Raw genomic sequence first — 21,953 nt, 5'->3', positions numbered from 1 at the left:
ATAATGTTGAATGGCATTTCCATAGGACGTACGATTCGCCGCGATTATTTGTCGCAACAGTTAGGGAGTGTTCAGCAGATCACTTGAGAAGACGCAACTTTATTGCTGCTCCTACCCCTCCATGCTTCAGGTCCAATTAGCTGTCCCTAGTAAATTATGCTTGGTCATCATTGTTACTCGGGCAGCTTTACGAGATGTCGACCTCAATCCAGGCCACATCTGTCAATGTACTTCACGGCATACAAGATGGATGTTGCCAGGTGCACCTGCTCTTGGAATATGGCGACTGTAGTGGGCCACCTAGCATGTAGACTAGGGATAGGTAGGTGGGATACTCCAATCACTATACCCATCATATTTAGACAAACTCTTGGTCAGATGTTCGTCATATGTTGGGAGCCTGATGTACCATATCAGCTGGCAAGCTGATTAGCTCAATCATTCCCCATCCCCTCACAACCAGGGATCTAGACAATTTTTCTCTGCGGATAGAGATAACTTGCCTTAAAGGCTTAGGCAAGTTGGTGTGTACTAGTTTCCTACATGCAGACATTGTAAGTAGATATGGTGGGTGTAGTAAGTATTACAGGGGGATGCATCGCTGCTACAACAGCCTGCAGTTCTGCTGTTGTCACATCAGTGTTTGAAATCAATTTGTGATATATTGTCCGAGGGGCATGATCAACCAGCGCATTTGTCTTGGACACTGGCAGCTGTATAGTAGAAGGCAAATCAACGACGTGATCATGCACACTGGATTTGTTGCCACGTGTCACCCGCCATTCGAAGAACGTGCAGCTTCCACCACAATGCCACTTATTGCAATGAAGATTGCAGGTATTGGCCTTCTAATGGTGTTGAAAATCATACCTGTCAACAGTAATAATATAGTAATGCAGCACTTGCACCTCTTTCTCAAGCCAGATGAATAAAGGCCTTTTGAGAAACAGCTGCTGGGGCTCGATACATTCATTCTGAAAATGCAGCTAGAACTTAGACAAACAGCACACAGCCACCTGTTTTTGCCTTTATTATTAGTGTAAAAGCTAGTACATGTTTTCAGCATTGCTGCTTCGTGGCCTCTTGATTTTTTCCAAGTTCTTCGTGATCAAGTCGTGGAGGGTCGCCTGCACAACAAGAGAGAGAGAGAGAGATTAATAACGAAAGTCGCAAAGGTCTTGCTAGCAGTGCATGAGGAGCAGCTCTTACATAGTGGTTCTTGAGTTCACAAAGAACCAACCGCAGGCTCACATACTGCTTCTCGTCGAGCTCTTGCACGGTACGTCTAAAGTCCTCCTGCACACGTGACAAAGCATTATGCATCACCACCACTGCATCAGCATGAAATACACATGCACAAGTAAAAAAAATATGTTCACTGTACTGCAAGCATAGGGTGATGGCTCCAGTAATTATGCAACAATGCACAGAGAAACGCCGAAATTGAGCCTGTGACAACAGCTCACAAGCCTTGCTTAAGCTTTCTCTCCCTCATGTTACCAGGCCAGGGCAACAATCTGGTTTTATAAGGCACAAGACATGAAAGCATGTAAAAAAATGATCGGACAAGAAGGAACATCCCTTGCAACTAACATTGTTCGCAAGACATTCTTTACATCTCCTCGCATAATTACACTGCAAGTATCAAACTAGCCCAGCAAAAAGAAGCAAACTGGTTTTAGACTGGCCCTGAACATTTAAAAAAATTTGACATACCGTACTTAACCTGTGCAGTATCTAGATAGTACTGTTATGAGTATCTGTGTATAATACTGTTCCTGTACTCGCAGCAAGAAGCCATGAGTCTCAAGACAGCCTGCTCTTTAAAGGGTCACTAACAAAGAAAAACTGATTTGAATTAGCAAATTATCCCTTTACAATACCAAAAACACCACTCTTACCATGAGCGGCAGGGTGATAGATCGAAAAAGACAAGAATGAGAGACAGGTGTTTGCACACCAGTTGGTCGTAAAGTGATGGATTTTAATGGTGACTACATTGCATGTTAAAACAGGCAAGACTTGATAAGTTTCAAGAACATTTACTCAGCCATGATGGCCCGACTACAACCAAACATTGAAATCCCTGAAGTCATCACATTGACATGCCGGCACGAGGGTTTCAGCACGAAATTCAAGAAATGGAACTAATTTTCTCTTCAAATAATCAACCTGTTACTGTAAAATTCATTTGAATAGGGTTTTGAAAGAATACCTGATCAATTTGAACTGATTTATTATATTTAGTGCTCCTTTAACTTTCTGAAAGCCTATTTTCCCCTGCCTACCGCATTTGCATGAATATAAAGAATTTCTTTCCTAAATTTCTGACTCGGAATGCACCTCATGTTATATTGAAGTTTGTGACACAAATAAAGTGAGCGGCACGAAATTCAAAGTGGCAACTACTGCCAGCTTGCACGCTTTTGCACAGGGAGAAGATATAAAGCATTACTTCCTTTCATTTGCTCTAGCACATTGCTAGAGAATATGAAAGAAAGTAATGCATTATATCTTCTCCCCATGTAAGAGCCATCCAGAGCAGGCGTGATTGCACAGCTTCGAGCATGGTTCAAATGAAGAACCGGAGGAGAAAGTCTCAAGGGCACGAAAGTGGCAGTAGTAGATGCCATTATTTCGATTCATAAAAAGCCCATTGGTGTTGCCAACCAACTTGATTTCATTTCGGTGTCCCGTAGCCCTCAACACCACGCAATAGGAAAACAACAAAATGTCTCAGGCCGCAACGATCCTTGTGATGCTTTGCATTACGTAGATGTCAACAATAGTTGAATCTGTCGAATTTCTAGTTACTTCGAATTGTAAGTTTTCCTGCTTACTAAGTTTTTTCTTGCGTGCATTTTTCTAAAATGTATGACGGAGGTTCTACTGTACCTATTACAAATGCTTGGCAATAATGAACGCATTCCTGCATGACCGTGACATTCGATATAAGTTGGTTTGACTGTACTGCATTTTGCTAAAAGCTGCATGGAACACAATGGGAACAATCTATAAAGTGTCGGGTTAATGTCGTATCTTGAAAAGAAAAAGCAAAAATGATGAACAATGAAATTTGAAACGCTCAGTGATGGTAGCCTTGCACACTACAGTAGGACTGGTACTGAATCTGCCACTGATGAACACAAACTTATGATATTAACCTGTCAGAGCAACAGGGTGTTGATTACACTAGTGGCCTTTAACATCGCGCCACTTAGTTCACTTGAATTTGGAATTGCGAGCAACAGCTTGTGGCAGATTGGGTTTCTTGGAACACCCATACAGCTATCACAGTATGGTAAACATTATTACGATTTGCAGGAGCACATCACGGTGATCGGCGATGCAAGTCAAGTAACAACCAACAACACTGTGTTGTCACTAACAGCTGATAACAAAAAAGAGGTCCTTACCACGTGTGGATACTTGGCCACCTTTGCAATAATTTTGCCCCGTGTCAGGAAGTACCGAGAGATCTGGTCAAAGAACGCTGCTGCCTCACCCTCCACCGCTCTAATTTCTGTCAAGGCGTCTTCCTGCAGCACATAAAATGTTACGTTGAAAAGAATGTGCACAGAACTCCAAGTTTAAGATAACACACAAGAACATCAAATGTGTAAGCTTAGTGAACTTCTCCCATACCATTACTGTCCCCTGCCACAGGAATCTGCAGTTACGATCGGCCAGCGGGGCTAGTGACCTTTTGGCCTCTCCGGCCCTGCTGTGTGACTAATCGCTTTGTGAAGCGAACAATGCATCCCCTTTGGACAAGCATGCACCGTTAAGTGGACAGAGTATTGTTAGCAGGTTCGCTGCTGCTCTCATGGACCAATGAGAACAAGAGAACTCCTGTAAAAGGGTGTTCTGTAACTCCTGTAAAAGTGCCAGCTTGAGTCAAGCGTGACAACCTTTGTCTACGAAGCCACCCTCCTTTCTGTGTGTTCAGTGAAACAAAAGTGCGGGAGCGAGTGTGTGAACCCTTGCCCTCAACGCGGGTCCTTCGACAACTTTGGACACTCCGATTGGGCAAAGACAGAACGGCAGTTTCCCTGGCCTAGGGACCTAGGGTGGACAGAGGGGAATGAAAGATTATGATGTATCCGATTTTGCAGATGTATTTGCGACTGCTGTACGCATGTCTATGCTGGTAATAAAATGGCTGGAGAAATTCAAATAAACTTCCAGTTGGCAGTCAGTGTTTGTCTGTGGTGTTTTGTTTCCTCGTGTACTTGTTTTATTCACGCTGTTCAACCTCAGTTCTAGACAGAGGAGGGTTTTAAGCAGCCGTTTTCGGCTCCTTGGTGTGCTTCACTTTCAGTCATGCTAAATGTTCACATTCTCCGCCTCTAAACCCTGTACTCCTCGTTCTCGAGGAAAACATGTTCCTCCCTTCAACAACTTTCTTAGCAAGGTTGAGTTGGATGACGGCATGAGCCAGCTAACTCTTTTGACATGCCCGACCCCAACTCTTGCAGAACCCCACACAAGAGATTGATAGATGACCGTACACAATGTCTATGCTGCTGTTATCTGCCCTCCAATTCTTAATTATGATCTTTTTTAATTTTAGAGTGATGAGAACTATCAGTCAAATCTTGCACACCTGAGAAGTGCCACCAGTCGCTTTTCAAGTGACAATTCTACATCCTGAATTTCATGTACAGCAGAGCCTCCCTATAACAAAGTTGAAGAGGGAGCCACATTTATTTTGTTTTAAGCATTTTCCGCAGTCATGGCGAATAAAAGCCATCAGAAAAGGAAGGACCACTCTGCTAGTAACCACTGCGCCACTGTCCAAATTCGATGGACAAGGCTTCTGCTCACCGTTGAAGGGCAGCTAAAGATTGTCGACACACTGACAATTTGAGCAATTATTGAGAACACAAGCAGTGGAGAGTGCCCTGTCACAGTGACAACAGCAAAGTTTTGTCGTAGCAGATGACAAAAAAAGGTTGGAAAAGTAAACTAATTATAAAAATATGGCCCACTGCCCCCCCCCTCCCCCTCGTACCCGCGGGAAGATACAATGGGCCATGCCATTTGACAGGGGTGCCATGTCACACAGTGCACTCCCTTTGCAGCGGGGAAGTGAATTTCTCCCTTGTTGAATACCCGTTAACCATAGACTCAGCAATATATCCATTTTGGCATGTGCCTGTGTAGCAGACTGCTTGGAGTTTTGAACTGCTGATTCTGACAAATTAAAAGCAGCATTGCATGCTACCAGATTTCAGCCTAATCGGCAAAAGATTATCAGTAATATTCTGAACCAAAGTAAGGTTTGTTATATCCATTTAAATTAGTTTTCTTGCTTTGTTACAATAACATTAAATGCATGGGTTTCTATGAGAATTTCAAGGGGACATTCTATTAGCTTATTGGGCCCATTAGTTCATATCCCGTTCCATTGTAACGAGGTTGACTGCAATTCCTGAGAGACAGACAAAGGATTGTTAGTAGGTGACGTACCTGTATAGAAACACCAAAGTTGTTTCCATCCTCGATTCTTGGTATGAGAAACTGTATCCACATTTTTAACTGAAGAGAGAAAAAAAAGAACACCAAAGAAGGAAGTGAAGCAACCATTGAATGCCAAAACACAGGAAGATGTATGAGGTGTGGAGAGAGAGAAAAAAAAAACGCAGTGTAAATGGGTGCGAAGGAGCAAGGCAACAACGTTAAGGGGAATGCTGGCACAGTGGTGTGACATTTCAAAGATGTGACATTTGACATTTGTGCAGGCATGCTTGTTTCTTCTAAGACCAACTACAACAAAATTTCAATTTGGCTAAGTTGGTTAGGCATAAATGAGTAGCATGCGCTAATGAAGCAATTTTGGCAAAGATGCAGGTCTCACAATTATCCAATTCGCTTATTGGCACCTTTTAAATAACACTTAAGCCAACAATGTGTGTACCTTGTGGTTAGCGAAAGTGACATAAGTCTTTGGCACATCGCCTCCTAGATTCGTCAGCAAACCACAGGCATCAGCTCTGTCGGAGGTCCTGTTGAGGAGCTACACAGGTTCTCAACGTTCTCTGTCACATATCACTTCCAACAAGCGCTGGCTCGGTTGATTTGCCTGCACCACTAACCAGTTCAGGGCGTGGCACGAGATGTTCAGAAAGTGTGCAGCCCAATTTCAATGGTGCAGGCATAATATGATACTTGAAACGAGTGCTGAGGTGCAGACGCGGTGCAGGTGTTTTGTTTTGTATGCCTAAAATGCACCATCTAGCCAGTTTGAGAGGTTCCGAACTGCATGTATGGTCAGCCTTTGAGGCATTAAACACACACTGTGTTGCGTACAGACAGCAGACATGCGCAAGCGGTGCTTGAATGGCACCAACATGCTGTGTCTGCTGCTCCATACCTACACGTCTGCACAAAGTCTGCACTATCGGTAGGGAGGGTGCAACAAAATCGTTAACCAACCCGGCACTTTTCAAAACGAATGGCATGGTTGAAAGGGCACCACTGTTGCCCCACTGAAACGAATGGAAGGGTGCAGAGGTCATGAACTGGTTCAGGTCTTGCTGCTGCTCTATATCTACACTCTTTTTAATCCAAATTCCATAGCTTGACAGCAACATTTATTTAACATGGAGCGATAATAATATTAAATTACTCCTCCTTTCTTTATTTATGCTGCACCAAATTAGAAGGCATGTATGCTGCTCTTGGTCACAATCAACAATTCAATCTGCAACTAGGCTTTCTACGCATTTACTATACATGGGTCATGGCAGTTATTCCTCTTGTGGTGCTGTGCAGGGCGTTCCTGCAATGGACAATTCTTTGCTAGAAATCAACGGCAAGGAAACATTCTTGTTGCTTAAGATTTGATGCGTCGTGGCGCCATCTGTCTGCAGCTTAAAGAAGTTTCAAAGGAGTACAAGTTCCTAGCGGGTCACAATGAGAATTAACAGCTGTTCAGCTTTGCCAAGAGTGTTTCAACTATATATATTGCTTACTCACTGCCAAATTTAGCCAAAGTGAAATTTTGTTGCAGTTATCCTTTTAACACCGAGCTAAAGTAATAATTGAAATACAATGGTTGCCTGCCTACTATTACATCAGCCTCAGGACATTCAGAACTAATTACACTTCGGCTGTACAAGCAATGGACATCACCCTATTGAAAAAGCCGACATGTTAACATCCCAAGACTCTTGCCATCGCTAATGATTCATCTAACTGATCCTAGTTTAAAAGCAACATGGGCTATACAAGACTCTGTAGTGGTGAGCTTCCTCTAGATTATTTTTCGGGTCTTCCGTTTTAGTTTTATACTTCTTGAAATTTGGGGCTAACAACTGGGTCTTATTTTTAAAGAGTTACTGAACAAAATTTTTGCCGCCGAGATTTTTAACCCAAAACACCACGCAATAGGAAAACGGCTGCCGGAGCACCACCCACTCTACGCGTGTTAGAGTCTTGTACTGCAACAATCCACATGATGCTTCGCATTACGTAGATGGCAACAATAGTTGAGCCTGTCAAAATATTTTAGTTTCTTTGGATTTTAAATTTTCCTGGTTAGTACACTCTTTCTCGCATTTTTTTAAAGAAAAAAGGAAAGAAAGAAAGAGAACGTATGAATTAAGTTCTATTGTATTATTCTTTACGAAAGGGCAAACTTCGGGTGTAACCCATTTTCCATGAAACTACATTGGGGTGCAAAAATCTGCAATTATTGGGTTTTATCCAAAACCAAAGGAAGTTCTTTCAACCTATGAAAGAACTCAAAATAGCTCACTATGTTGGTGTCATCTACAAGCTGCCAAATCTTCGGCTTGACGATATCGACCATGCTGACAATGTGGTTGTTAGTGCCGACTGAGCCTGTTGGTAGGACCAACACTTTGGTGCCTGCACAAAGAGGGAGAGATAGGGTGAATAAGTAAATATGATAAAATCAAGACACAATGCACATCGAGCCTCTTTTGCAATTGTGGAACAAAAACTGCATTATTAGCAGTAACTAAGGCCAGCTAAAGAAAGCAGGCAAATAAATACAAATAACAAATAGAAAGCTTGCAAGCCAAAAGTAAGAGAACATTACAAAAGTAAAAGACGAGTACATCTACTCTAAACCACTGCATGCAGAACAGCCATAGACCTCAATCAGAAGAGAAAGCTTTAAAAAAAGAAAAGAAAGAAAAGGAACTTGAGCATTGTGCACAGCTCATCCTCCTTTTATTTTTTTTTTTAACCTTTGTAGTCTAATGGTCCCCACAGGATGAAATATTCTACAGGAACTACCGTATTTACTCGCATAATGATCGCACTCGCGTAATGATCGCACCCCTAAAATTTGTCGTCAAAATTCAATTTTTTTTTATTTCCCGCGTAATGATCGCACCCCGAACTTGCCGCAGCGATATGTCGTGTGCTAAGTCTAGCGAATAATGATCGCGCTTACCACCTGTCGAATGCTACGCGAACGACTCTTCAAGACAAGCCAAGCGGCCTGCACGCACTAAACATTCTTAAGTAGATGCCTCATTTCATTACTTTAATCACTTTCCGCACTTCCATGACAAAATGAGGTACAACCAAACTTGCCTTTATTATGGGTTGGCTTTACAATGGCTGATGTCAACAAAAACAATAAAGGCGCATTTCGATTCTTTCCATCTGCTTTTGCACTCGTGAGCACGCAACAAATCGCGCGCGGCAATGATAGTAGCCACGTTTACTCTGATACGTTAAAAGTGTACCCTATTCATACGCCGACGCTTGTAACACAGCTAAGATATTAGCCCACCCTTAGCGGAAAGTAGTGAAGACAGATGCCGCAGTTTCCGCAGCATGCCCGTCATGTGTTTCTGTCACTGGCAGCTAAGCGCGCCCACCTATTTCTGTCCCCTCAAAGTGGACATGGCTACGTTATTGCCGCAAACTTGCCGATATTAACGATATTATTCATCACTAATACGGAAGAAACTGTTTCAATGCACGTAATGTACTCACGAGAAGAAAAAAAAAAAATCGCGTTCGGCTCGCTCCGCTAGCCGCCATTTTTGTTTTGGTGTCCCGCACCCGCAATCTCGCATCCCGCAGCAAACGCGGACGAAAAAAAATTTTTTTTTTCCCCCGGGAAATTTAACCCGCGTAATGATCGCACCCCTGAATTGGCTTCAATTTTTCTGACAAAAAAAGTGCGATCATTATGCGAGTAAATACGGTATCTGACAGACAGACAGACACAGACAGACAGACAGACAAAAAAAAAATGCTTTGAAAGGGTTACATTGTGTGGTTTGACATGCGAAAAACTGCCAAATGGGTTACGAGGGACGGCAAGCGCTCCAAATTTATTTTGTACAGCTGGGGTTCTACAAGGTCTGCGCCAAAACTTCCCTTAACTTTCTTCTATAAATTGCTATTCAATATCCATTTACAATCTTTTGAGAACTTTTCGAAGTATTCTCCCCCTGCTTTGATGCACCGTTGCGAACACTTGACCCCATAATTGAAGGCATCCTGGAAGCCATCAACGGGAACCTCCTTCAGCGAGGTCGTCGCAGCTGCTTTTACTGTCTTCAGCGTTTGATGCCGAGTTCCTTTCAGGGTTTTTTTTGGTCTTTGGGAAGAGAAGGTAGCCCGGCGGTGCCAGATCGGGGCTGTATGGCAGCGTTGCCACACCCATTTTGGCCAGCAACTCAGAGAAATTGAGCGCAGTGTGGCTTGAAGTGTTGTCATGGTGCAATATCTTATTGTCGTGAATTTCTTTTCGGACGCGCTGAACCCTGTTGTGCAACCATTTGAGCACTTCACAGTAAAACTCCTTGTTGACTGTTTGTCTATAGCACGAATTCACTGTGAACCACACATTTTCTGTCAAAAAACACAATGAGCATTGCTTTGATTCGCGATTTGCTCAGCCTTGCTTTTTTCGGGCGAGGAGACTTCGTGGTGTGCCACTCTCTGCTCAGACGCTTTGATTCAGGATCGTACTCAAAAATCCACATCTCGTCCTCTGTGATTACTCTGTCCAAAAATCCTGAGTCCGTTTCATAGCGTTCATGCAATACCTGGTACTTTAACAAACGCTCTTCTTTCATCTCACTCGTCAGGACTTTTGGCACCATTTTCGCGCATTTTCCTAATTTGAATACTCTCTGTTAAAATGCGATGCGATCAATTATTGTTTTGAGTATTCCAAACTCCTCTGCGATCATCTGAACACTTAATCGCCGGTCCTTGTCTAGAACTTGACGCACTTTGCACCGAGTCATCCGTTTGTGACGTCAACGTGCATCCCGAGCGGTCGTCGTTGATAGATTCCCCCAGGCATTCCCGGAGCTTCTTGTGCCACATGAAAGTTTGGCTTTGTTTCATTACGTCATCACCGTAGGCTTTCTGAAGCATTTCGAGCGTCTCCACCCTGTTTTTACCCAGTTTCACACAAAACTTGATTGCATAACAGTGCTCCAAAAACTGGTCGATTTTTTTTTTCTCAGGGAGGGTGTAGTAGATACCTCTGCGTGGAGCGTGACCTGCCTCAACAGCTGCCCGCAGGCAACCGAGACCGCTGCCGTTCCGAAGCTTAGAACCCCCCCAAACTTTTACGCCCGAAGCCCCGCCCTACCAGGCGGTGTTGCCGACTGCAAAAATATGTCCAGGAAGTTTTGGGACAGACCCTTTATAACGTGCACGCAAGGTATGATACACAAGTGCTTTTTGCATGTTGCCCTTTTGGAATGCAGCTACTGCAGCCAAGAATGAAAGCTGTGATCTTCTGCGCAGTAGCAGAATGCCAAAACAAATTAATGATCAGTGGTAGGTGATCTTTCCATTTGAACCATTTTCACGTGTGGGCGGATAAGTGGCAGACAATGGACATGCAGTCTGGTCTCCCCCGACTAAGTGATACAAATTGTAGTTCTCATTGCACAGCACCGAGATTAAATGTCAAACTTGAGTTAGTAATATATATATATAGACAAGCTGTTGCACTATAGAAATGTGTAGTTTAATAAACCTGGTTTTTGGACATTAGATCGGACATACAAAAGGAAAAACACACACACAAGGCATATCGTATGTGCATCTTTCCTTGCATATACAGTCGCCGACCGATTTTCCGGACTCCAAAAATTCGGACATGCCCGATTATTCGGTCAGCTTCGCGGCACCGCCATTCTCCCCATAGACCATAATGTATAACAACTGCCGAAAGTTCGGACACCTCGCAACCTCTCGTCTGATTTTTCGGACACTCTTTGACCCAACTCGGTCGAGAGCACCATGCACCGACTCAACCCAGTACATGGTTCGACTGGCTGAACGCCATTTTTGTTTTGAACGTAGCTTCCTTGGTGCCCCACGAAGTGGCGCTACTGGAAATTCCCGCTCATCATCATCGTTTCTGCCTAGTTCGATAGAGTGGCTCTGCAGCAGTTCCGGTTTCAGCTTAGTAAGCCATGTCAAGACAATCCAGCACCTGTTTGTTTCTTCGCGCGCGACGCTGCGAGCAGGCCGCGTTTTTTCGTTTGTGTGACTGGTGTCGGCGGGGTGGTGTTTGCTTTGCGTGCTGTGTCGAGGTTTCGGTGATTAACGCGGCATACGGAAACATCGCGTCAAGTCTCCAATGGCGCCGACAGTGCCCGCGCAGACTGCGCTGCGGAATGCCGGCAAGCGGGTGCCGGGAGGCCTAAAAGATTTGTCGCCTTCCGATGTGCTCCCTACCGACGCGGAAAATGTTCTGCCGAGACTTGCGCAGTGGTTGCGTTGCGATTCCGGACACCGTCTCATTGACAGTTTCACAGGTGCCGACACTGCTGTACTGACATGCGCAGAACTCGACGACGGCTATATCATTCGTCAGGTTTCTGCTGCACCGCCGGACGATGACCGAGTCGGAAGTTGACGCACCATGTGCTACGCTGCCGTCGCCTGCGGAGCGTGTACAAGCAGTGACTGTGCTTTCAGCCGCCTATAGTGACCGTACGACCCTCTCCGAGATTCAGGCTTGTCTGACTGCGCGTAAACGAAACAGCGTGCAACGGCGCATTCACGATTTCTTCAAGCCTACTGCCGAGCCCGAATAAGTGCGTGGAAATAAAGGATTTCATTTTTTTCCCTTAATCTGCTTTTTCGGACACCTGTTTATTCGGACATTTCCGCAGTCCCCGTGAGGTCCGAATAAACGGTCGGCGACTGTATTCCATCCAGCGCCCAAAAACCATGTCTAGTAAACCCCACCAACACGGCCAAAAGAAAGTATTATCAAGCATTTAGCTTATGCAGAAGGCCCACTGGCAACGAAATTGACAGAACTGCTCAGTGCATGCACAACGTAGTTCAAGCTGCAAACCTGCCGGCAAGCTCAGCACCAAGGCCCTTCCACTATGCACCAACTAGAAGACCCATAACATCACTCACCTGTGATTTCATTCTCAAGAGTTTCAAGCCTTCTTTTCTTTGCTGCAGGCTGCAAAGAAAGAACAAGGCTTTCTGGTTGAAACAGCAACATGTAAACACACATAATATGGAAATTTGGGTACTAGTTGCTTGGTAATCAGGGAGGAGAATCTTTCTTGCCGGAAGAGTAATAGTAGCAGTGCCTAAAGAGAAGTGCTCAGATCATTATTTCCCCTTTAAAATTTGCATTTATGCTAGTGTTGATAATTATTGAAAAATGTTTACGATTCAGTGCAGCTAACCGATGATGAAGAAAGACAGGTTTCCACGAGTGCAAACTAACAAATGAGAGTTTACTCGAGAAAGCTTGCTAAATGTGAAAGGCCTACTACTGAATGTGGTTGCTGTTATGATTAATGTGATGAAAGAGGAAACATGCAAATGCTCTGTAGGCCTCTGGCATGCCATCTGCTACTCGGCTACAGCAAGCATAGATTGCGACACCGCTTTGCTTGTGTCAGGGGAAGTCTCCTTGCACCACAGCGAAATTAATGCCATTGTTGCATGTTACCACATGTCAAGTACTGGTTGACTTATGCTTCGTGGAAGAACTAACTGCTAAAGAAACCAAAACATTCCAAGAAAACCTGCTTGCCCCTTTCAGCACAATGTTACAGACAACATAGCTGTATTACTATTCCCTAGTCATAAAATATAAAATGTTTCGCTCTCACTGTTTTCAAGGTACAGTAATGGGTTAAACTGCACTGAACATCCTTGTTTATTTGTTGCACTTGTGGAACATGCTAATGCTATACAGCCGACTCGTTATTTTGACCTGACCAAACCAACTAAATTGACCAAACTATATGTATGTGCACTTTCTATATGTCCAAACTAGAAAACTAACATAAACATCTGAATAAAGCATTTAAAGCAGAAATCTGACACACACCCAATTTTGAACAAGAAAAGTGGCAAAGTCTAATTCGTGCTGCACAATGGCAGCCGATTTCCTAAAATCCATCAGTGTAAATATTTGGCCTTGTTGGTGTAACATGTTGCACTTCTTTCCTGTAGCACAAATAGCCCAAAGACAGAGGAGAAACACACACACACAGCACCTGTGCGTATGTTTCTGTTCTACATTCATGTGCTATTTGCGCTACAGGAAAAAAATTTCCTAAGGTCCCCTTCAGCACACAGAGCTTTAGGTTAGCTTTGCCGCATTGCATTTATGTTATGCGGTAAAATTGCCAAAAGGGCAGTTTTAGTTTCTTATCCAACTGCACCATGCAGGCCATTTTCAACTCAATTTTTTTGGTAAAAGAAAGGCATGCACTAGAATTGGGTAAATAGAGTGTTCATAAATTGTGAGCTACCATTATTGCTTGAAAAGCTTCTAAGGGCAGGCAGAAAATAACAGTTTTTGACAAGGGAGTGATGCGTGTTCCAACGCATCTGCTGCCTCCAAAAATCTGTCGAGAAACGCTGCCACTAAAAGGGTCGCTATTGGGGTCACAATAAGAATCAGGCACATGCACTGGCTGGTCAAGCTTGAATTATCATGCGAAAACCAATTTTGGATGAAAATAAGGTGAGTTTGGGACCATACAAATGCATGAGCGCCGACTGGGGCCTTCGGTCAGGATCGACTTAACCAAATAATCTAATCAAGTGGAGCCGAATTAATGGAAATGTACCGTGCCAAACCCAATATTTTTGCGGATGTCATTACTGCAGATAGGAGAGCCCAAGAAGCCATCCATGGCACTCATTTTCCTCCGACCTATTGGTACAAGACTGGCCTGAAGCCATTAGCTACGAGACAACACAGAATCCCAAATAAGCAAATTACAGAGAAGTACAACTGCTATGTACAACAAAGGCTACTTAAAGGGACCCCGAAACGATTTTGACGATCTTGTACAAACATACTGAGTCGCTAGGACAGGTCCATGAATACTTTGTTTAGCGCAAAACAACTGACACAAGAAGGAGGACAGGACAAGGCGCTACTCGCAACTCAACTTGTCCTGTCGTCTTTCTTGTGTCTGTTGTTTTGCGCTAAACAAAATATTCATGGATTCGCACCAACTAGCCCGCCAACGCATTGTGCTGAAGTAGGACAGGTCCTTCTGATCAGCGACACGTTTCCGCAGTACATGTAAAGCATGCAATTTATCATAAGGTTTTAAAGGTGTGCATCGCTACCGATTGCAGTGGAGTCGTTCTTCCAAGTTTTCAGCCACCCCTTCCCAATTGACGTAGTTAGCCCATTAGACGTATAAAAGAGAGAGGGGGAGGGGTGTGGTGTGTTTATGTGCGTAGTGGGGGCTCCAGAAATTTGGACCACCTGGGTTTCTTTAACATGCACCTAGATCTATATGTGGGTATTTGCACATTTCGCCTACATTGAAAGCTCACTTAACACCATTTTGTCATGTTAACCGATTGGCTACTCAGATTACATCAGCAATAACTTTTTTTTTCAACTCTACAGTGAACAAATCTTGTTCACAAGTTGGAATGTTGGTTCACTCGTCTGTATAAAAAGAAGAAACAGGAATATAATAATAATAATATTTGGGGTTTTACGTGCCAAAACCACTTTCTGATTATGAGGCACGCCGTAGTGGAGGACTCCGGAAATTTTGACCACCTGGGGTTCTTTAACGTGCGCCTAAATCTAAGCACACGGGTGTTTTCGCATTTCGCCCCCATCGAAATGCGGCCGCCGTGGCCGGGATTCGATCCCGCGACCTCGTGCTCAGCAGCCCAACACCATAGCCACTGAGCAACCACGGCGGGTAAGAAACAGGAAGAGAATACATGACAATTTATCACTACACTCAAGCACTTCCGGCACACCAAGTGTCTGCTTGTGTTACATTCTCGATTTTGAACTGCATGCTCAGGGTTGGTCTCAAGCCTTTTCTTGCAAGCAAAACGAGTGCAACCTTGTTACGTTGTGGGCTGCAAATCTAGTGATCAGCAACATGTCAAGCTGCAACACCGTGTCCCTTTCCAAGGCAACATGAGAGCATAATGGCTGCAGCAGATCGGGCTGTCGGTATCCGATTGGTGCCAGCACCTACATGTTTGGCAGTCACTTCACACCAGAGGATTACAACCACAGTAAAGCTGCACTGTGAAGGATACTAAGGTTTACGTTAAAGCCCCTTCATCACAGTGGTAGTAGTATAAACAGGTTTTAGTTAACACTTCCGCTCATCCGTCAAAACGTACAACTTGCCTGTGTTTACTAGAATACCAGACACACTCGACGCTGTGACAGAATGTTCACTGGGGATCGACAGCCAGGCGGCCAGCGGAGAGGCTGGAGCGGCTTCGCGCTGGCTCGAAGACAACCGGAAGTAGACAATACAGTGTCACATCATGACACAGAGTTAATGAAGGGAGAGCTTGAATCGCTCGGCGAACGAGTTGAGAAAAAGCATGGCTAGGAAGAACGGGAACTTGTCATTGCTTGTCAATTGTGGCATGGATGTATTACTGTAGCTGTACCCTATGTGTCTTCAAAATTTGTCTTGGTCGTTTCAGGGATCCTTAAACCCTTTGCGGTCCATTGTCAGGCAGCTCCCAACAACACAACACAGCCGCAGCGGCCAACTGTAGGCCACTCTCCGACAAGCTTTTCTTCGTGGATGAATTGCGCATGCTAGGGGTGTACAAATATTCTAAATTTCAAATACAAATAGAAAGTTTTCCTTATTCGAAGCGTATTAGATTCAAGAAATCCATATTCGTAAATTCCCGAATACTCGAGGAGGGCCAAATAACGGTAGAAACGGTCAACATTCATACAGACTGAATAATGGAGCAAGTAATGAATTATATGCTTGCCCCACATTCTCCTAAGAACATTCTTATTCACTGAGAACTTCGCATGATCCGCTCATTATGTCTGTCTGTTCTGTTTCAGTCTGCATCACGCTCATCAGACATGATCACTTTCAGTTTCTTTTTTGCCAAGCTTTATTCAATGACTCTTTCATAATGAAATACATTGTACTTTCAGGCTCTGTAAGTATATGCAATAAAATATGTATCTCGAAAATGTTACCAGGGACTATTTTGAGATGTCTGGAAATAATATATGTGTGTGTGTGTGTGTCCGAGGACAACACTGCATCGCTATTGACAACTCTCGCCTTGCGTTCCCGCTTTTCTAAGATGGTGCTATGGCTCTGTAAAGCAAACGCAAACCACGCCAACTTCGCTGCTGTGCTACTTGCAACTACAGTTAAAACTCAATCTAACGAAACCCGATTTTATAAAGTTCCCGATCTAACGAAGAAATTTCCATTCCCTGGCAGGTACCCATAGGGTTCACCGTTGTCATCAACTCGAATTAACGAAACTTGGCCGAGTTTACCCTGAACTAAATGATTCTGACAGACAGGTTTTCCTTTGTGCGCGCGCTCTAAAGATAACGTGTTGAAACATCTAGGTGTCCTAGTCATAATCCTAGCTTTATTTTGACAATGCTGCACGCCGTGCTCACGCACAGAACTGCAGACTCAACACACTGCCTCGATAGGGGTGGCAGTGGTTGCTTTAGCTATTTCACGGTTTATGCAGCAGATTGGCTGGATTAGCGGCAAGTACGATGCTATGATAAAAAAATTTTATTTTAAAGGACCGAAAAATTCCTTTTTTGATTTTACAAACTTCCCAATTTAACGAAATAATTCGAGCGTGGTCATCACTTCGTTAAATCGAGTTTTACCTGCATCTGAGTGCCGATACAGTCCTCGCTCAAGCGTGTTCTCCAAGAATGGCATCAATTGCGGACGTTGAGCCACCAAGCAAGCAAGAAAAGAAATCCAGAAGTCTTCTTTGGCAGTACTACACAAGACTGTGGAATGCTTTTGATGATCTAGTAATGAAGTGGGAAAGGACACACTTGGCATCTGCCTCAGAGAGGGAAGTTGCAGACTATGAGGAAAAGCCTCTTCTGGAAAGGGGCAAGGATCCTTGTGAGTGGGGACAGTCCATTGGCCGCTTCAAGTACCCACTTTTAAGTACACTCGCCAAGTACTTGGCCATCCCAGCCACTTCAGTTCCCAGTGAGAGTTTTCTACCGGTGGAGATGTCAGAGTACATAGAGAGCGCTCACCTTCTGAACATTTTGAGCAGTTAGTTGACCTTCATAATAATCTGTAATTGAGCATTACCTGATTGAGAGCATTACCAGACATTACCTAATGCATTACCTATAATGAGTCACTTTAACCTGCGGCAGCCTTGTGAAATGCAATATTTTTTTAAAGGGTAATAAAGCTATTCTTACCTCGTTTTGCAACATTTTCATGCTACACACATTTTCAACATTTAATTCGATATTCGAAGACAGTTCTTTGCCTTATTCATATTAGTAAATTTTGATATTCACACAACCCTAGCGCGCGCATTTTTTCATTATGCACCATGTGCCATCTCTTGAGGAGTAAGTAAACTTCCTATAGTTGAGCTTTGCATTTTTTAAAAACTATATGGCGGTGCTTACGCAATATGCAACAGATATGCAACAGATGTGAATAGCTTCCTGGCTTTCATATGGGCAGAGCTGACATGGTAAAGTCGAACCTCGATATAATATTATAAACATGGACATACTGAAATAAAGCTAAAATGCTTCTGGCTGAAATTAGCTTGTAACAAATATTTCCCAACAAATATCAAATATAAAGGTATTTTCGCACCAGAGGCAACTTCTGTTATAAGAAGGCTCGACCAGACATGGACCACCTTCAACTCCTGTGCCTGAAGCCCGCTGAAAATTGGCCCTTGTATCTTGGGGAAAAAAAAAAAGTGAGGCCTTTACACGCACTTACTGTCATTGATTGATGTGTTGCAATATTAAACAACCGTATCCATTTTTTCAATGATGTGCAAGGAGAGCTCAAACAAGCAATCACGTGCCTGTATCCATGCTTGCTCTGGCAAATTTGCAGACAATGCAAAGACATTTCCCTGGCTCCTAATACTTGTGTATGAGTACTTCTTGTGCAGCCCCCAGAGAGTACAGAACATACAGACCACTTTTCTGTGGCAATAAAGGGAGAGCTACGGAGCAATAAATGCATAATTAAGAGCACTCCTGAAAGAAGTCCTACATTCTCAACCCTATTAGTTTCAGCTGAGGACAACAGCAAAATAAGCCAAAGTACATCGCCAAGTACACTGATTTAGTGTTTAAGAAACCAAAAGCACCATCAAGTGCTGCCAGTCTAATTGGCACAACAACATAAGTGCAGAAGCTCCGCTCCTGTAGTTTCACCTTAATTCCACAAACAGTTGCAAATGTAGCAGAAATGCAAAGGCAGCTGCACAACTGTTTTCGTCTGCATATTTTGCTCATCAGCGATTTCTCGACTATTTGTGAAGTGATGATGATTGACGACTGCCATGTTCAATGTCGGAGAGCTGCCACAGAGCTTCACGGCACTTGGTGGCAGCACAAATTGTCAACGAAAGCTCTGCCTTGAAATAGAACAAAGCAGCTGCAGAAATAAAAAGCTAGTTGTACAAAACTAAAGAGAAGAAGGTTGAGCTGGATTCATTCACACTTTTCTGGTAAATCCAGCCAATAATCTCAGCTCATCAGTGGTACTTTGCATTTTCTAGCAATGCCATGGATGAGCCTAGCCTTGTCTGAGTGCTTAGTTGTGCTTTTGGTAGTGCACAATCCATCGAACAGCACAAGCAGCAGTTAATTTATTCTTTGTGAGGAGTTAAAACCTGTCGGCAACTGGGATGTTTAAGCATGTCACAGATGGGGTTAACCTATCGCTGGCAGGCTGGCTGCAATATCATTACCAGGTTCAAGTAAGTTTAGAAAACAACAGTTGTGCATCACAGCTCATGGCTATTCTTACCAAATCAGCCTCATGGTTGATGAATGGCGGTTCAGGCACTGGAATGTTGATATCCACATGTACAGCTGCAAGGTCTGTCTTCGAAAACTTATCTGTCTGCAATGAACATAATACCAGTACAAAATAGAAACGGCACTAACACCTAAAATGCAACTATGATTAGCATACATACTTTCAGCAAGGTTTCCAGTTCCAATATCTTCTCAGGAAATTTGTGCAAAACCAACTCCTCTGCCTGCGAAGCCGAAAAATTCAAAAATACATTTTACAAGCAGGCAATCAGAAACAACCATGGCCGTACAGCGCGCCCCAATTTAGACGCGAATTTACAAATATGCGAGCTTTGTGCAGATCTGCTTTTCACAATTCGAACGGTGGAGAGTCGGCGTCTCACGAAACATGCACATTAATGTCAAAACAAATAAAATTAGGAAGTACTCCAGCTAAAGCATAGAGCTAGACATTGCTAGGCCGCACCACCTCTCAAGAATGTGTACTACTCGCACATGGAACACCCAATAGTAACAACATAAAAAATTCAAGAACATTCAAATGTGCCGATTATGAAAAAAAGCTTGTCGACTACACACACATTTAAAACAGAGTTAAAATAACGCGCATGTAACAAAGCGACGTTATTCATTCTCGGTACCTGGGAAATTTTTTAGAGTGATGCATTAAAAATAAAATAAGAAAATACTCACTTCTTTTTTTAGTCTTTCTTTGTACTCTTCTACCTGAAGAAAATAAGTGCAGCAGGGCGGTTACAAGAAAATTACAACCACGAAGGGAAACCGAAAACTGGCACACAGACGTCATCAAAAACAACAGGTACCAATGCACACACACACAGGTGCTCGTGAGCACGCACACCGTCGTAGATAACGCTCATTTGCTTCAAGACATGAAACCAGACCCCGTGCTCGGGTCACGGCGTCGATACGATAGTCGCAGTTTGTGCAAACGAGGATCGAGGAAGGGATGCCTCATTAAAGCGCGAAATACAAAATACCTCGAGGCAAGGTGGCTCACGCCAGAAGTGCCACAGAAGGGAGCAGCGGAAACAGCCTATCAGCCACGCACCGTGCGGTTCGCAACATGAATAACGTTGACAGCCGCGACCAGCAAGTAGCCCGGATAATCCTGGGACAGCCACTGTCCAACACGACTGTCCTAAACTATCAAAAAGCTCTCCACAAAGCCACTAGGCTTAGTAATTCATTGGGCAACCTACGATACCCAAACAAAGCGCTCCTGCGCGAAGTGACGATGTGTGTTGGAAATGCGATAACATGCAGAGAAAACTTTACCTTTGGGTTTGTTTCTCTGGCCATTAGAGAACTTTAACTTCAATTTAATGGAATGTGGGATATATTGTGTTTTTTCGGTATGGAACAAGCGCCTACACGCTGCATCGGCGCGCCGAACGGAAGTCGCTACGGCGCATGCCCATTCCGAAACGGAACTCTCCACGATCCGGTGAAGAGGATAGGAGTGAGTGCGAAAAAAGACGTTCCAACACGCTGAAATCACACCGAAACCAAGCACTTACCTTTATCCTTCCTGGCGTAGACGCAGAGAGCCTTTCGGCGGTAGCGAACAACGATTCCATCACTTTGCTGGCCTTAAATTTCAACAAGGTCTGGGCAGTGGTGAGGTGCGGATACTTTTGCGCGTTTTGCGCAATCTAAAAAAAAACAAACAATGAAAGACGCCGAGGGAAACGACACGACTTCAGCCGCCTAGCGACGTAGCCTGGAATCGCTGACAGGCGTCAAAATTTTTGCCGCTCAGCGGACTTCACGCCGTGTGTGCGGGCATGCGCGTACTTTGGGTTATAATTTTGAGGTAGTTTGTTTAATATTTGCCACTAGTTGATACGTTCACTCGCAGACATTATAATTTGCTTGCGTCATCCGCTCAAGTAAAACGAACTAAGAACAAAACGATAGTTGTTTTCTTCGATCATGCGTACTACCATCGGAGGCTAAGGTACTCCCTCGCGTCACTGCGAACTGCAACGACATCGACGAGGCCACACGACACAAAATGCTCCCCGAGTTATTGAAACAAAAACAAAACTTTAGAGGAAACTGCGGGTGCACGTAAGACACGAGTCCAGAATACAAAGTAATTGACCAATAATTAAGGAGCCCGATTTTATATCCAGCAGGCAATACTAACATATTTTCTGTCGTTTACAGAGATGATGCGAGAGAAAATCATATAAATATAATATAATGATATTATAAATCATATAATATAATCATCCCAAACTTAGCTTTAACAGAAAAGTAGCCTGGTCAGTTCCATCTAACGGTAACGGTAAAATTTGAATTGTCACCGCCAACTCCCTCGTACTGCACTGATCGGTGCTGACGGCATCGGATTGCGAAGCTACATAACGTAGCGATGTGCAAGCCCCCCCGGCCCCGTTTTTTTTTTTTTGTTGAGCAATAATTGAGCAATTAAGAAGAAATAAAAAGGGGAGGGGGTGCATGATAAATTATTGATTTCACTTGGCTTACAGCATGCTTGACAGACAAAAGCAGGTGACGTGCAACTTGCATGCCTACAGTATTACCTGGTATATACCACTGCACGTGGTATTTCCATGATTTTGTCTGTGGTTGGAGGGCTAGCATGCAGTCTTCACTGCAGAACACATTACAA

The 21,953-nt window shown here is 43.7% G+C and overlaps 1 protein-coding gene across 2 annotated transcripts; it reads right to left on the bottom strand.

Annotated features, from left to right (window-relative positions):
- Nucleotides 1-1,013: 1,013 nt before the first annotated feature.
- On the bottom strand, nt 1,014-21,260 carry REG (proteasome regulator gamma). Of its 2 annotated transcripts, none has more exons than XM_065448039.2 (10): nt 20,833-21,260; nt 19,985-20,017; nt 19,453-19,515; nt 19,281-19,376; nt 12,397-12,445; nt 7,763-7,875; nt 5,473-5,541; nt 3,417-3,539; nt 1,210-1,296; nt 1,014-1,127 (listed from the first exon to the last, which is right to left on the bottom strand). In XM_065448039.2, exons 1-10 carry the CDS (start codon nt 20,890-20,892, stop codon nt 1,047-1,049), a joined length of 774 nt encoding a protein of 257 aa, XP_065304111.1. In that variant the 5' UTR covers nt 20,893-21,260; the 3' UTR covers nt 1,014-1,046. The 2 variants fall into 2 exon arrangements, with proteins under 2 accessions (XP_065304111.1, XP_065304112.1); XM_065448040.2 differs by lacking the exon at nt 20,833-21,260 and adding an exon at nt 20,591-20,737.
- Nucleotides 21,261-21,953: the final 693 nt, after the last annotated feature.

Source organism: Dermacentor albipictus, chromosome 1 (genome assembly GCF_038994185.2).
Source record: "Dermacentor albipictus isolate Rhodes 1998 colony chromosome 1, USDA_Dalb.pri_finalv2, whole genome shotgun sequence".
Taxonomy (NCBI): domain Eukaryota; kingdom Metazoa; phylum Arthropoda; class Arachnida; order Ixodida; family Ixodidae; genus Dermacentor; species Dermacentor albipictus.
Note: the sequence above shows the minus strand (reverse complement) of the source record. Positions and strands in the feature narration are given on the sequence as shown.